The sequence below is a fragment of the Narcine bancroftii genome, chromosome 14 (genome assembly GCF_036971445.1).
Source record: "Narcine bancroftii isolate sNarBan1 chromosome 14, sNarBan1.hap1, whole genome shotgun sequence".
Lineage (NCBI taxonomy): Eukaryota > Metazoa > Chordata > Chondrichthyes > Torpediniformes > Narcinidae > Narcine > Narcine bancroftii.
The window spans coordinates 13,332,944-13,350,751 of NC_091482.1; the positions used below are offsets into that span (position 1 = coordinate 13,332,944).

Genomic DNA, 17,808 nt, shown 5'->3' on the forward strand with positions numbered 1-17,808 from the left:
CTGCAGGTACTTAATGTATAAGTGCACGTGTGCGCACTAGTGCGTGTGCACAGACACCCGCTAGTGGATAGCTGGTCCCCTGTGTTGAAGAAAAGGTATGGAGTCATATCTCGTCAATGTTGGACCAACTGGTCAGAGTTAAATCCAACACTATTGAAAGGCCATTCCATTAGCAGTATCCATGTGGGGTTAAAATAACTAAGAGGGGAATGTAATATATAACCTCATGGTCTCCAGGGAATTGTGGATGGGGATGCTTCAGACTATAAATCAAAACTGGGGAATGTAGATAGCAACAGCTCATCTCTCCCCGATGAGCTAAATGCATTCTATGTTGGCTTTAGACAGGAGGCCAGTGAGCCAGAAACATGTACCACAATAACCTTAGGTACTTCCGTACCTATGGTCACCAACGCAGACTCCAGATCCGCCTGCTTGAGAATGAATACGCAGAAAGTGACTGGTCCAGCTGGAGCCCTGGGACATGTCCTGTGATCCTGTGCAGACCAGCTAGTTGGTAGTATTCACAGATATCTTTAATCACTCCCTGCTACCGCAGCAGTACCCGCCTGCTTTAAGGAGGCCGCAACAATCCCATTGGCAAAGAGAAACATCACATCAGTCCAAATGACCATCACCCAATGGCTCTGACATCATTAAATTTGTTACAGTTAAGACGCTGAATAGTCCTGAGAATGTCTGTACTCAATTTCATGGTCATCACCCACAAAGGGAAAGGCCAGTGCTGTATTTTCAGTGGTGAAATGGTCAGTGTGGAGCTGGCCCAAATATGATCGAGAGATTTTGCTGTCAGCAAACAGCATTTTTGTGAGATTTCCTCTTCCTAAGGTTAGTATCTCTCAGTATTTATTTTATAATTGACAGTGATGTGGCTCTCTTTTTGCTGGGGCTCAGAGAGTGAAATCGATTGAGTTTACCGCACCTGACGTGAGATGTCTGCACCAACATCATAGCAAGCCTCGCAGGTTTCTCTGACTCAGAGGGTGCTGGTAATCTTCTACTTTGGAAATCCCTATTCTTGAATCTTCTAAGGCCTCACCTCTCCCCAGCAGAAACCTCTCTACATCCCACAAGCCTTTCACAAATTTGTTCTCCATTTCCGTCCATTTACTCTCCCTGTTTTTTTTAAAATCAGTGTTGGGCCTAAAGGATGACCACTGAAATTCTCTCCCTAACCATCTCCACCTCTGTGTCCATAGAATTCTCTTCTTAACAACTATCCTTTCAATGAGCTTTTTTTCCTAGTTTCAAATTTAAATTTATTATTATCTGACTGCACATACACAATAGACAAACCAGTGTTTCTTCGGAAAACACTGTGCACACACGTACAGCACATAAAAAATCTAAGGAAATACTTTTGAATAATTTACTAATTTCATTTATGAGAGACCCATGGTTCTAAACACTTTGTCCTTTGGTGCCAGATTTGGTCTGAGAATCATTCTTGTGAAGTTTGACTGTTTTCAAGTCGCGAGAGTTTCTTTTTGTTGTCGTGAATCAGTTTTTTTTACCTTAGTTTTTTTTCCCCTCTTATAAGGTTGCGGGATGGTTGTGAAGTGTAGGTGATTGGGGAGGCTGCTGGATAATCGATTCACATTTATAATTCTGTTCAACTATTATTTCTGTTCCCGACACAAGGTAAATTAGTTTATATTGAGAAGATAGTATAGGGTTTTAAACAAGAAAGTCTGCCAATGCTGGGATCGAGTGCAATACATAAATGTGCTGGAGAAACTCAGCAGGACACGCAGCGTCGCCAGGAAGTAAAGGGCAACTAATGCTTCGGTAGGAATTAAATGTTGGTTACCCTTTACTTCCTTTGGATGCTGAGTTTCTGTGTAGCCAACAAACCAGACAGAGAGAAATGACTTCGGACAGATGAAAAGTGATTTCTGCAGCCTTCAGAAAGTTGTCATTGATCACCAGCACATCTTTTCTCTCACTGGGGTGGCAGAATCTAGATGAAAGGGAATGAGATTTAAATGTGAACGCAGAAGGAACTTACAATGCAGCAGACATTTGGAATTCCCTCCCCCAAAGGAATTATTGAGATAAGGCTAATTGAGCAATTCAGGACAGACACCGTTGGACTTTGAGGAACAAGGAACCAAAGAGGTTTAATGTTATTCAGAAACAAAATAAGCCGCAACCTAAAGTGGCTGCGTGAACAGGAATGCCGTGGTAGGCGGTTATTCATGGCAGGCGGCTATTTCATGGCATCCTCTATGCCATCAAATCAGTCACACTCCCAGAATTCCAATGCTACACCTTAGTGAGCCAAGTTAGACCCCAAGGCTAAACAAGTCCAGTGGCATTACCTGAAATGACACTCAACATAAAGTTGCCACACCATAAGGTCTGAAGTGCCTTTGAAATAGAAAACCTCCTGTGGTTTCAAATTTCATCAAAAGGTCCAAGGTTGTGTTCAGCTCTCTGGAGAGAGAGAAAAAAAATGTTAAAGCTTAAACTATTCAGCCTTTCCTTAGGGACAGGGTCGGCACTAGAACAAGTGTTAGAAGAGGGCATTAGGGTAAAGGGGTGGAGCATAGTCCGACAGTCTAAAGCCCGGTGGGGGTGGGTGCTGGTGATGGCCTACCTGCCAAGCGAACGTAAACCTCCTCCTTCCCTCTGACGTAGCAGCCAAAAGCACTGCTCTTTCTGTGTGGAGAGTCACAAGTGCGCATCAAACTGGAACCACTTGATGCATGCTAGTGACGCAGGTGGGGGTGGATCTGACTGAAAGCGATGGCTGCGAGCGTATGGGGGCACAGCTCCTCACAAGGGGGGGCATGTGTGAGCATATGTGGGCACAGCACCTGCAAGGAGGGGCCATGCCCGCATATGCCCCTACCCCCCCCTTGGCGCCGACCGTGCTTAGTGTGGAAATTAATGCCAATTTTTACTGTATTTGAGACGTGTGACAAAAATACAGAGCTTTGTAGGTCAATTTACTTCATAGATTTGACAGCGAAAGCACCGGAATAATCCATTTGCAGATTTAAAAGTGAAAAAAATTTGTCCGTTGAAAATAGCATCACATCAAGTATTACATTTAACAGGGCACTCCTGAACGGAGTAATTTTGAACATCCATGAAAAATTATAATTTTCAAATGGAATACTTCCCCTATTGGGCATCACATCAATAATAAAACATGATCGGGAATTCCTTAATCATCATTAGTTGCTGAAAGTGTAGCCGGATTTGAATGCAGGCAAGAATCCAGCAGTAAATTTATCATCTCCCCTTATGGATATCTCTCCCTAGTTACAGACCCACCATCTATATAATGCAACAACAGGCTTATCCAAAGTGATCATTCTCATTCCACCCCCTTCCCGCCCCCAAAAAAATGGCTAAACCAGTAGCACACTTAACAATGCCAAACCAAACCTTAATAATTCAGGATTTTCAATGCAGCTACTGTTAATATCAGGGGAACACAGTGGAACAACCACAGATGCACATTTCATACTGAAAAAAACTCCAGAAATGCTAGAGGAGTATAGCATCCATAGGAGGTCAAGATAATGTGTAACCAATGTTTATGATTCCTTCCTCAAGGTTCTGTGGCCTAGGCCCGAACTGCCGGTAATGCCTCCTATAGATGGTGCACGACTTGCTGAGTTCCTCCAACATTTTTGTGTTTTAACTACAATCACAGGGCCTGCAGACTTTCGTGTTTCACCCCAAATTTCATATAGGATTGGAACGGATAATGGAATTGGAGCCAGACTACCTCAACCTGAGCCTATAGATACAATAGTTATCCCACAGAATGGGAGACATTAGACATCAGAGAGCTATCCTGAGGCCAGGTTACCTTGAGAGCCTCTGGCAGCTCATCAGCCTCATAAAGTTGTCATCTGTTTTTAATGGTCTCTGAGAGCTAAAGACTTTTAGGATCTATTAATTAATTGTATTTAAAATATCTTAAAATTAACAAATAATTTAAACCTTTAAAATGTAGCAAGTGAAATACAGTAAAACATCATTAACTGAAATTCAAGCAACTGACAGCCTCAAGCAACTTGCGAAATAAATAGGTAAAAAATACTAAAGTTTAAAATCGCCACCCCCTACTGGTTAGTTTGCCAATCATGCATCATGCAGTCTCAAGCAACCAGAAATTCACTTATCCAGCATCTATCAGTCCCTAAATGTGCCAGATACTGGGATTTTTTTTTACTGTTCTTACCTTTTTCCACTAGATCTATAACCCTAGACAAATAGTTACAATTTGCACCACAGCCCAATGCTGAGGGGCTGGATCCTGACTCTCTCTGCATTGCCCCTGGATTCTATGGTGGGAGCAGATGGAGAGATGCCTTTAGACCAGTGGTTTTCAAACTTTTTCTTTCCACTCACATCCCACCTTAAGTAATCCCTATGCCATAGGTGCTCTGTGATTAGTAAGGGGTAACTTAAGGTGGGATGTGAGTGGGAAGGGATGGTTGAGAATCACTGCTCTAGACCCAATTGTTACTGAAATACTTTGCTTAAAAACAAATTGTTATTGGCCCATTTCTTTTGGAGTGATGAAACCATGCACATAACGGGTCCATTAGGCATGAATAAAATGGTGGTTTTCAAACTTTTTCTTTCCACTCAAATACCACTTTAAGTCATCCCTTACTAATCACAGAGCACCCATGGCATAGGGATAACTTAAGGTGGAATGTGAGTGGAAAGAAAAAGTTTGAATACCACTGCTCTAGACTTTCAATCTCCTTCTTCTATCTCGTTATGATTTGATATCCAGCCTAGTACTTGACATCAGAAGGGACCGAGTGCACGTTCTCAAGGAGCATCGGTGTTGAGTGTCATTGTGGAGATGTTGTCACCCATCCTCATTGGTAACAGTCTGTTAGACAGGAAATCAAGGAGGGTGGGGGTACAGAGGCCTGGCTCCTAAAGAAGGTGATGATGTAGTCTATGAACGGAAGTCCTTGGCATCCTTGTGACTTCTATTCATTTACTATTACATCAATATTTTATTTCTCCTCTGCTGGAACCTGCAGTGAATGTGAAGGATAAATGCACCTAATTATGTTGGTAATTCAATGAGGTGTTTCCCACACGTGCTGGCTGACTAGTCATTAGACTGTTCTTATCGTTTTCAAAATTTAAGTCAATTTGGATGTGCATGCATCATGCAGTGCATCATGTGCGTGTGCTTATGAATATGTGTGTATGTGCATGCACAGTTAATGTGAGTGTGTGCTTGTCTGCACATGAATGTATGTGTGTGTAAAGGTTCCATTATTGTCATATAATACTACATTTAGAATGTAACATACGTGAAATTCTTTAATTTTGTCTACCATAAGGAAGACAGAGAGTCGCCACTTTGTCCAGCACCCCTCACAGAAATGAGGCCCAGCGAGGGACAAACTTGCAACCCTCGTTTACGAGGCCAGTGCCTTAACCACTGAGCTATCGGATATGTCAAGTTTTTATAGCACAAAACAGCCTCTTTGGCCCCATTTGCCTGTGTTCGGCCCATGGCCCTCTAAACTTTTCCTATCCATGGACCAGTCTAAATGTCTTTCAAACATGACAACTGTACCTGCCTCAACCACCTCCTCTGGTAGCTTATTCCATATAGCCACCACCATCTGAGTGGAAGTCCCTTTTAAAACTCTGCTTTCAAGTTTTAGATTCTTACTTGCAAAAAGATGATGTCTACCTTATCTACACCCCCTCTATAGATCACCCCTTAACTTCCTAAGTTCCAGGGTAAAAACTCCCAGCTCCAAATAAAATTCTGGTGAAGCTTTTCTGACCAGCTTAATGATATCTTCGCAATTGCTAGGTGGCCAAAACTGCCCATAATACTCCAAATGTGATCCCGCCAATGCTTTGTATACTTGACATCCCTGTTCCAGTATTCATGGCTCTGAATGATAAAGGCGTGTGTGTGTGTGTGTGTGTGTGTGTGTGTGTGTGTGCACTTAGTTCCTTCAGATACATCAGGCTGTATGAAGAAGTACGGTAATAACTTTCAACTTTGTTTTGAAACGTTTGCCAAGAAGAATAAAAATGAAAGAAAAATCTTGGAGATTACATTAAGGCTTTAAAGCTTTCAACATTTATTGATTGCACAAGCTAAGGAGCTGTTTACTTTTCCAAATCTCACTGTTGCCGTGGCAACTCTGAAGATGGAAATGAAGGGAAATATATAGAATTGCACCCTGACTATTCACACGCCATGTATTCGGGTCGTTGAGTCAGTCTGCTCCAGACTACTTCCCGCTGCAAATGCTGGAAGTGAGATCAGGAAGTGGATTAGCTGCACAAAGAACTGATTCTTGATGGAATTTTACTGGGAAGTTAGTCTACAGCGAGTGGGAAGTCTTAGGAGGTTGGAGAATTACTCAAATAAAGGTCTCATGATCCCATGGCTAAACTTAGCCATCAGTTTATAGCAACCCAAACATGTATGCGCTGAAAATGGATTGAACCTGATTTTGGTTTCACCTTGTTGTGTTCTGCTGTCTCCAAATAAGGACTTCACAGATGAGTCAAGCAATTGGTCACTGGTCAGAAGAAGCAACGAAACACAATTTGTCCTTTTCCTGATGGGACCACACTAAATCCAATGCAGCTGACAACACTTTACGGCTACCATGGTTAGTGTAGGGGGTGGTCTGGTTAGCTTAGCTATTATAGTGACCTGGGTTCCATTTTGTGCATTCTACCCATGCCTACGTGGGTTTCCACTGAGCGCTCTGGTTTCCTCCCACCCTTCAAAGCATACAGGGGTTGTACGTTAATTGGGTGGCACAGGCTCGTGGGCTGGAAGGGCCTGTTACAATGCTGAAGGTCTAAAATGTTTTTAAATCTAAATTTAAGATGAGAAAAGGATGTTGAATGTGAAAAGCACAGCCTTGAATGTGAAAGGCACAGCCCCCCTCCTTCTTCCTCTCCCCCACCCCCATAGCAGCTTGACAGCAACAAACACACACAGCTCTGCTGCCATATGTAGGAGGGAGTTCCAGCTTCGATGTGATGCCTCTGCACCAATAGGCATTCACTGCCTTCTGTCCTGTGGTCCCTGACTCTCCCCGAGTGGCCTGTCATGGCAATTCTGGTGTCCAGCATGGAACACTGCAACCACTTGATCATGTTAAACATCAGCTTCTTGCAGCACATCATGGACATTGGGAGGGGTTTCAACGGTCTTGGTCAGCTCTGAGGCAGTCCTGCAAGGCATCCTGATGTCAACAGTTTCCCTTTAAATCACAAGCACGGCAAGAGTAAGACCCTCAGTAAAATGGCAGCGTGATTAGCGTAGTGGTTAGCGGTACGCCGTTACAGCACCAGCGAATCAGGGGCTGTCTGCAAGGAGTTTGTACCTCCTCCCCATGCCTGCGTGGGCTTCTTCTGTGTGTCCCAGTTTCCTCCTGCCGTTCAAAATGTCTGTCAATTGGGTGTAATTGGGCAGCCCAGTTTTTTGGGCCTGTTACCATGATATATGTGTAAGTTTAAAATTTAAACTTAAAACCAAGAGCACAGAGATTGTTTCACAGAGTTGTAATATCTGTATTATTTTAAGAATACAGGGAAGGCCATTTAAGACAGAAATTAGAATTTTTTTTTACCCAGAGTTGTGGATCTGTGGAATGCATTGCCACAGAGGGTGGTGGGGGCAGATTCGCTGGATAGATTTAAGAGAGAGTTGGATAAGGCTCTTGTGGGCAGGGGAGTTAAGGGTTATGGGGATAAGGGCTGGGATTTGTTATTGAAAGAGAAAGATCAGCCATGATCCGATAAATGGCGGCACTGACTCGACGAGCCAATTAGCTTACTCCAGCACCTATTGTCTAATATTCAATTTGCCACACATTTGTGAGGGTAGCAATAGGAGGATAGAGAAGATGCATGTATAGCTGAGGAGCTGAGGCAGGGTTTCTTGGGAGTAGTGGGATCTGTTCTGGGGCAGAGGTAACCTCTAGAAGAGGAATGGGTTGTGTCAGGACCTTTAAGGAAGCAAACAGAGGTGCACTGTCAAGATGGTTAGACCAGGAGAGGTTGTTAGTGATATATACAACTAAAATCATAAAAGCTTAATTATAATCCAAATCAAATTTAATCAATATCAACATGAGGGGATAACCATGTGTAAAACTGCAACGACTATTATGTTCTCACCAAAATGTATATTGCCTAGTTGTGGCACAGATTTAGTTTATCTTTTCCTACCACTGCAACTGGATTCTCAAACCTGAGACCAATCCCAGAACTCCCAGTTCCTCTGGTGGAATCCTCCTTTCACGCCAAGATCTTGTGGTTGTGCTTCCAGCCAGTCTGGAATTCCCTCACTCATCACTCATTCCCCTCCCACGGAAGGTCCTCACATCCACCAAAGCTTCCGGTCACTCTTCCGAACAGTCCCTGTTGCATGTCATTCTTTGCCCTCAGCCCTCCGAAGTGCTTTGGAATGTTTTAAGTTCTGAAGGTGCTTCGATAAATATTGTCCTGTTATATTTTCTCTGTAAAATCTTCTTCCCTGATCAGTGAGTTAGTCCATCTCCAATCTTTCAAACATGCAGTTATGGTCTACCAAATCACATCTTTAAGAATAAAAAAGAACATTATATTTAATTTTAACATATTTTATTTTCAAATTATATATTTTTATATAATTTTGATTCAGATGTGGTAATGTATATATAGATGCCTGATCGAGAGTGTACTTACAAAGCAACCCACCAGACCAATATAATTACTTAATGTTTATGATGAAATACAAGGTTAACCCTTCATGAATTGACATTACCACTTTCCATACATCCAAACAATAAACCACAAAAATGTTACAGGTGCACACTTTGAAAATTTAATTCCTCATTATATGATTTCGATGATCTGCAAAGTAATCTGACAAATCTAAAGCATCATTTGACAAGACTGAGATTATAGGGAGAAAACCTTCTCACAATGAAGTAGAATATTTCCTAATGACGATGAGCAGTTTTAGTTTTCTTACCACATTTTGCAGATCTTTTTCTGAAGTAAATACGCTTTAATACCTGTACATTAACGTATTAGCCAGATGTGCCAAGGATTGGACATTTTCACCTCGAAGTAAAGGAGACCCTTGGATCTCCTATGTCCCCAGAAAGGAGATGCATTCCATGGGAGTGTAGACAAGTGAACCGGTGCTTTGCAGCTTTAGCCCCATCTCCTTGCTGAGTTCCACAAAAACATCTACCTTCTAATATTATTCATCTAAATACCTCCAGCTGTGACCGAGGTAACACCTCAAATTTACAAAGAAATATTACAGAAGTATTGAAATTGGGTCATCTAGGTGTAAATAATTTTCAGTGTGATTCAAAACCTGACATTACATAGAATATATGTGGACAGAAATAATTCATTTTCCATCAAATAAATTAAATGAATGGCATGGGTAAACCTTTTCTGATGCAAATATCCTGCATTTAATATTTTCAAGATACTCTCAGACAAGTTTTGTTTCTTAAATATTGTACTGTCTTGTCTTTCTTAATTTTCTTGATGAAATGGCAAGTTAATATCTTTCTGATGTTCTTGCTTAACATACAAATTACCGATCCATACATTCTACAAACTGACGTGCCATCTTCTTTAACAAAGATTTTTCACAAAAAGGCCGCCACAGATCAGGTGTTTCTGCCCTCGCCAAGAAACTCTGTCATTGAACTCTAAGTGGAGCACTTGGTAATGATGCCCCCTGAATCAACTTTGAGAATATTGGCTCCCAAATCCTGAGCAATCAAAGTATATCCTCCTGTCTTTTATGACATCCCTACCTTCCAGCTGGAGGTTGACACTGCTTTTGATACGATAGTTCATGCCCTGTATCTCATTCTCTCCTTGACACCGAATATCAGTACGATTATATTGTGCGGGAATATGCCATTTTTAAGTGCCCTCTGGCTAATTTCATAGAAATATAGAAGATAGGAGCAGGAGTAGGTCATTCGACCCTTCGAGCCTGCTCCGCCATTCAACGAGATCATGGCTGATCTTAAAGTTCAGTACCCCGTCCCCACCTTCTCTCCGTAACCTTTAATACCCTTAAATTGAAGAAATAGATCTAATTCCCTCTTTAATGAACCTGCCTCTTTCAAATCAGAACACTGAAGAGAAAATAAACCAAAAAGCACATCTACCCAGTTTCAGTATATTTTGCATTTTTGAAAAAAAAAGTTTAAGCAGACTGTTCAAAAGTTCAAACTGACCCATTTGATAAGTACATTGTCAAAAGGCAATCTGGATGCCAGAAGGTGATACAGAACTGCTACAAAAATGCAAATGAAAAAATCTTTAACATTTTATAAGAATTGCAATCAATTACATTACTGTAATCTTCATTTGCAAACACCAAATGTCAGGACTTGTTCATGATCAATAAATACTGATATCTTTGGAAAATGGAGGAATCATTCATGTTCTTCCATGTTGCCCATGCATTGGGACCTTTTGAAAGCCACTCTGTTAAATGCAAGTCTTACCAGTAAAGTCTAAAGCTCTTTTGTTGTCGTACCATATTATCAAATCAATTTTTCAATCTTAAATTTCCTATCCATGCTGATATAAAGTTATTTCTTCATTTCCTTGGTGCTACATATGATCTTATCAAAATCTGCTCCTCAATACTTACGGGTGTTTCTGGGACTCCTGCTGTCATTAGTGTTCTTTAAACCATTAGCAATGTCCACCCACAGTCCATCAGCCACAGTGAACTTTATCTTTGATAAATCTCTTGATATGAAACCCCACTTTAGATTCTTGGTTCTTTGACAAACTAAAATCCATTGATGAGTTGGCAATATTGATTAGTCTCAAATATGTCTTAAGATTTTTTAAAAATTGTAGCCAATATAAACAATTGTAATTTGTAAAAATAATATGCACTGAACATAAGACCATGGGATGACAGATATTCAGCAGATGTGCATCTTCCAGGTTTGAAATAACAATGGTTATTTAGAGTAAAGAAATACACATCTCGATTCATTTAGAGCGTTAGGAGACAAATGCCTAGTAATATCTATACTAATTTTGTAGTCTTTTAGAGTGGGATAGGTTATCTCATAGTTGTTACTTATTAAGGGGGAGTGGGTGAGGTCTAGGCCTGATGTCCCACTCACGCAGGGTGCAATCCATTGCCTCTCCTTTTGTCGTTGTACTGATCACTGCATGGTCGCTGTCTGGCTTGCCAGGCAGGAGGTCACTGCAAATGGCCTCTGATACATTACTGCATCCGTAGCAACACCTTCTCGTTGCTGTCCCGTTTTCACCAAGTTTGCTCTGAGACGGCGTGACCGAGTGTCTGGCGGTATAACTGGACGGGTAGGCTGGGCTCATTAGCTTTGGTTGGCAACCAACCTAAGAGAAGGAAAACTCTGATTTCAAACCCGGGCAGATGGGACTCGTTAGCCTCATCAGGCCATCCTTCTAATATAACATCTATGACCCGAGGATCTGGCTGTCACCATCCCAGCGTGCTGGGCCATGGCAGATAAATCCCGGATGAAAAGGGTGGGGCGAGTACTGAACACACTGCACTCCACCTAAAAAAAAATTCCATTGGGCAGTCTCGAAGGACATGCCCATGTCTACGATCCTTCCTGGATCTTCGTTCACGAAGCCATGACGATGACTAATTATTTACAATAGTAGAATACATCCATGATGGTTCTTTCGTGAAAGACTACTGCACTTCAGTGTTTTACACAGCACAATGATCTTGGACTTCGGCCTCTCCTGTGTGTCATCCAGATACAAGTAACTCAAGGATAAACATTAATTGTCCAAAAATGAGAGTAAGGAAAGCTTCTAAATTATTAGAGTAATTTTAAGAAGGGAGAACATCATTCTGCACCCCCCCCCCACCCCCACCCCCTCCACAGACTTGTTTTCTCTACAAGGTTTTACTATTTCTCAAGATAACACCCTTTGAAGACTGAGGCAGCAAAAGACATGGAAAATGCAGAGGTTTATAGTTTTATGGCATAAAGACCTTAATTAATGAGTCGATACTTTATCATGAAATTTTAATATCTAATTTATTTTTAAAAATATGATGAAAGATGTTGGTTTCAAGAACTTCTGCTATTAGGGATTAGTGCATGTGAATGGGTATACATCTAAGATACATTTATTTGCTTCTGGTGCAGCTTATATGAGAGACTTGGTTCATATGAAGGATGCAGTGTATATCTTTATATTTATATCTTTACGGGTATAGTCACCATGAGAGTAAAGCTTTCATGCTGTGTCAAATGATTCCAGATCATCCATAATTGAAAACAGACATTTGTTTCAGATATTTTACAAAGGATAAAATCGGCTTGACTAACTTGTTCAACCTGATTTGCTGAGATCAGAACCTGAAGCAATGTTACTTAGTGTCCTGATAAATGGTATTCCTGCATACATCACACTTGATAGAATGAACTCTGAAGCACATGAGCTCCAGAAAGAAAACCCTGGACATTAGGCCTCTGAAGAGCAAAGAGGATTTAGACATTTTGCACTGCTAGATATCAATTATTCCACTTATTTCACTAAAAGTATTTGATTCCTTCATTGCACATCAACCATTGAAATGACCAATTTGGTAACCACCTTGAAAGACTAAACACAATACAAACTTAGGGCGAATGTCTTGTGCCAGAAGCAGGAACTTGGAGAGGGCGACTCAAAGAATACACAAAATACTCTTTGGCAGCTGCTCCATCTCAGGGGCTACTTGCGATAATTTGCTAAAGTGCTCTATAATGCTCAAACCTACTGAAGAAACCAATATGTGAATCAGAAAAGATTGCTCTAAAGATGGGATTGGAAGATATTGACGCAACGAGCTTCTAGCACTGAAAACATGACAGGGAATTTGAGTTTAAAACATTCATGACACTAATGTGCAACATACTTCATGTTTTAAAAAATGTCTACTGTAACATCATGAAATTGATGGTTAAAATGTTATAAATCTATATATTCCTTACTATTTTCATATCATCTTACCTTCTGTCCTTGTCTGTATTGAATCTATTGAATGCCTAGGTTGTGTCAGCGAAGCTGGAAATTATTTTCATATGTTTGAAGAGCTATTTTCCAGTTATTTAGGGGATGAGATAAGACTTTTAATTTGGCCCTGCTTCTTTCGTTGGTACTTAAAGACAACAAAGCCCATGAGCCCAAAACCAAAGTGGAAGAACTCAATGGCTCAGGTGACACGTGAGGACAGAAGGATGGTCGATGCCTCAGGTCAATTGAATCAGGACCAATAATTTGTCCTCATTCTTTCAACCATCTGTTCCAGAACCAACTGGATACATTGGTCTCAAAGCCTGTCATTTTTACCCAGTGTTTTGATCACTGAGAATAACAACGGTCCAATTTCAATCATAATGCAAGATTGATGGATTTATTTCAGATTTCCAATATTATCCCTTGTACTAAATCTCAACTAGTGTGATAAAGTGGAAAAAAAAGTCAAGCTATACTGATGAACAAAAAAGCTCAGAGAAACCAATTCTCAGACTTGAACAAAAGGTTTCACTGCAAAGGGCACCATTTCACTGAAGTTACAGAGCCTTGAAGAAACAGAAAAAAAGCATTTCACTGATTGGAGAAGGAAAGTTTCTAGATCTTTATTATGGACAATGAGAATAATTTCTTCTTAATTAAATGCTCATGTGGTATTCACCATTTGGATGTTTTCAAAACCCAGTTCATTATCAGTAGCCCACAATAGACAGCACACTGCCAGAGTAAATAACCAGGTTTATGTATCCAATAAGACTTCATGTATCCATTCGCATGTCTCCAGAGAGTAGGTTAAGTTACAGGATACCAATATGCATAGATGATTTAATGGTTAGTTTTGAAAAGCTTAACATTACCATTCAAAATTAAATCAAATTAAGTATCAAATTAAATCTAAAATTGGCTCGGGGACTGGAGACCAAAAAATTGTTTCAGAGGACAGGTTTAAACATTCTTCTCAATGAAATGATTCTCTCTGTGGTGCTACAAAGATTAACAGGATTCCAAGTTTGACCTCAATTGTGAATGTCAGATTCTCTCTGGGTGTGATACAAAACACATTAAATACTCTGGCATACAAGCTACTGAACATTCCACAGTTGTAGACAATGACCTTCGGTGAAACAAGCATGTTCAACAGATATTTCTTATTCACCACCCCTAGTGACTTGATTTTCCACTGAATAGTTCATTTCCATGGTTCTGTGTGTACGACTAACAGCAAATCTTACCCTACAACCAAGGCCAATGGTAGTTTTAGTTTCACAGCCCTTCAGCACCCTGAATCCTCTTTGATTCTGATTCTGGGCTGGTAAACCTTTACATCATTCACAATCTGCATTTCCAGCCAGCCTCCTGTATTCTGAAAGGTATGTTTAACATTAGGAAAATTAGAATAGCATTTTCGGACACACCTCAGCAGGTCAGTGAGCAATCTGTCAATGCTAACAACAATTCAGGAGTCAATACAATTGTTTACTTTGTCTAGTACCACACTGTTACAAATAAAGTTCATAAATAACAACTCTACAATTTTTCAAAAACTTGTGTGCTACAAAAACTGAAATACTGGGGGGGGGGGGGGGGGAATAAAGCAGCTGGTGGAGCAGCACCTGTGGAAGAGAAACCAGGCGCCACTTCAGGTCAAAGACTGCCCTGATGATTGGCTGAGTTCTTCTAACCGCAGATTTCCACATTGCCAGCTTTTATTTGTTTTCCAAGAAAAGTTATGCAAGGATATCTTTTTTACATTTTACTCTCCTGCCTCTAATAAAATTGAATCTAGCACAGTCACAGCAAATATTTGAAAATGGACAAGATACATCTACAGTTTTTAAAACATTCAAATTTTAAGATGATTCCTTTTTCTTTAGCCCACAAATATAGTTTTAAAAAGAAAACAGGTCCAATTACTTTTGGACGTGAGGACAGGAATATGTTTATAATTGGGTCTCGATGCACAGTGACATTTAAAAGCAGCACAAGTGATCACAAGACAGACACAAACATCAAATTGACAGAAGTATTAGCAATGATATTTGGCAAAACCATCATCAACACTTAATGAGCTTTGCTGAATGTAAAAATGGCACGAAAACTTGTTATAAATGTAGTGGATTACTATTGTTAGTCAAACATTAAGCTCTGCACAAGATCACTTAAGAACATCTGACTGGAAGCAGGATTATATAGTATTATGCACAACAGTTCCTTGTGTCTAACATCCATTTCTAAGTAATGAGAGGAAAACAGAGATGGAGGAGAGAGAGAGAGAGAGAACAGCATACAATGTAAATTTGGTCAACTGAATGGATCCACTCTCAAGAACCATTAGTCCTTGTTCTCTCTCTATACGTATCTATTTGGGACTTGGAAATTTTCGACACTTCCCAGTTTTGGAAAGTCAACTTCCAAAGCATTTCTCTCTCTCTCTCAATCTCTCTCTCTCACCCCACCCTGACTCTCATTGCTTCTTCCCAATGTGAAATGCCAACTGAAAGCAGGGATTGTAAATGCAACCAGATTTAAGATCTATATTTGAACCATTCTCTACTGGGATCAGAACAAGATGAACCTCCATTTGGTATCTCTAAGCCGAGCACAAGGCAGAAGATGTGTTCTTTTATATGCTGACAAATGCCATGCATTTGATAGCTTTATGCGCAAGATGAGGCTATTGTGTTCACAGCAGTAAACATAGTACTTATCATTGGCAGAGAAAGAAGATAAAATGTGCAATATTTCAGATGAGAGCAATAACTGTAATCCAGAGCTGCATTGTGCAAAGAACTGTTAGAAAACCACATCAAAAATAAAATACTGTAGCTTTTTTTTGCCAGAATGCACAGGGCTGTAAACTAAATAACAATTGAGAATAATCTTAAAAGAACTTGGTTTCAGTTTGAAGAGTTCCTGAAATGAAAGAATTTATTTACTAATGTTGAGATAATAACAGAGAAGGCTCTTTTGGGCTTGCTGACATCACACATCACTGCTTCTGGACTGACAGCACAAACAAATTTGTTTCACAAAATATCAGGCAAACCATCTCATCCTCCTGTTTCAGAGTCTCATCTCCAAATATTATAAAACACCACTTTTACCAAATGCAAAAAAACTGCCCCAACTTTCCACAGTGCATATCGTGAGCTTTAAATTAGATCCATAAAGAATTATTTGATTACACCTGAGCAGAATGCAGACACAGCAGACTTTTTCTGCTAAAAGCAATGCAGCTAGCAGCTGAAAAAGTATGTCAAGATATTAGCCTGGAGATTGTTTGAAACATACATTGTTTTAACGAATCCCACACCTGAAAAAAGTTGCCGTTCACCCTCCCACAGTTCACCAATGCCCTCGACATGACCAGGTGATCCTGATGGAGCTCCTGTGGAGGGCATCTCGTTTTCCTTCCCCTCTTCACTACAAAGTAATACCCCAGCACTTGCGTGCAAGCTGTCAGCTCAGAGAGAGCTTGATTCTCACTAACAATAGTAGTTCATGACCTCATGTAGGAACACTGATCAGGTGTAGCTTTGACCTTTAGTTCCCTGCATTTCCCAAACTTTGCGTTACATTTCCCGTGAATTCTTCGATTAAACTCCAGAACAAAACATTAAATACTTCCATGTGATCTTGTCTCACCGGAGTTAAGAATATGCATACAGTTATGTAGATTGTTGTAAAAGCTACTGTTGTTTGCCACCAATTGTTGGTGGTGGACAACAATAAGTTGTATGGGCTTGGCAGGAAGCACTGATATCTTGGAGTGCATGCTAATGTGGGTGGTAGAATTAAGCAGTGCCATTGGTGAACTTTGAGAGCTTGTTTTCTAGATCAGTAATGCGTCTCTCCTGGGACTGGACAATCACCTTCAGTGATTTAACTTCATCCATTAACTCCTCCACAGTTACACGCTAGGGACAAAGAAGAGAAAGAAATCAGTAATAGACACCTGTAATTTAAGAATAAATCTCTGACAAAAGAGCTGGCGACTGTAATTGAATGAAAAAAAAACACAAATTAAATGTCAAATGCAATTGACATTAAACATTACCTCAAAGGTGGTCAGTGGTAATGAGTTAATCAGGTTTGCGTTCAGTGCAACATTAGATTGAATTAAATAATTTGGGCAATAAAACCCAAAGTCCATTCCCCAATTTTCCACCAGCTCAAAGTATTCCTTTCAGATATTAAGATTCAAGATTCCTTTATTGTCAGGTAATAAAACAGGTTCATTATTACACAAAAAAATTGATTTTAGTCTGATTCACCATCAACAGAAATTGCCCGGTGCCTCTTATAGTCAGAGAAAGAGAAGCAAAAGAGATACCCCACCCCACCCCACCCCCAGCCCCAGAAATACTGCATTCATGGATTCACCTGCAGCCACACAGTCCAAATTACTGGCAACCCAAGCTCCAGATCCAAACCTCCAACATGATCAGCACCCCTTCAAAACTGCTCAAACCAGATCTTTTGCACCTTGGCTATTGAGCAGCCAGTAACATCACAGGCACATTAAAACAAAATCGGACAATGCTTGGATTAGTTATCGCTGGGGAAACTTGTTTGTCTTGATTATCAGGTAGATGGTTTCCATTTAATATCCAGAAGAATATTTTGACCACACAACTCAGAGACGTAACAATGAAAGGGTTAGGGTTAGTTATTTGTCCTCCAAATCCTATGCCCATCAAATGTCCTTGTATCCTTTACCCGCACTGAGGGGTAATT

At 40.4% G+C, this 17,808-nt stretch overlaps 1 protein-coding gene across 6 annotated transcripts in view; it reads right to left on the reverse strand.

Moving 5' to 3' along the window:
* Positions 1-8,097: 8,097 nt before the first annotated feature.
* LOC138749742 (coronin-6-like) overlaps positions 8,098-17,808 on the reverse strand; it is a 184,357-nt gene continuing 174,646 nt past the window's right edge. For 5 of the 6 annotated variants that reach the window (XM_069911542.1, XM_069911546.1, XM_069911544.1 and 2 more), the window contains one exon: positions 13,652-16,988. In XM_069911542.1, the coding sequence (XP_069767643.1) occupies positions 16,866-16,988 (123 nt within the window). In that variant the 3' untranslated portion in view covers positions 13,652-16,865. Of the gene's footprint in view, positions 8,601-13,651; positions 16,989-17,808 lie in introns of those variants that run through there. The other variant, XM_069911543.1, reaches the window with a different exon arrangement.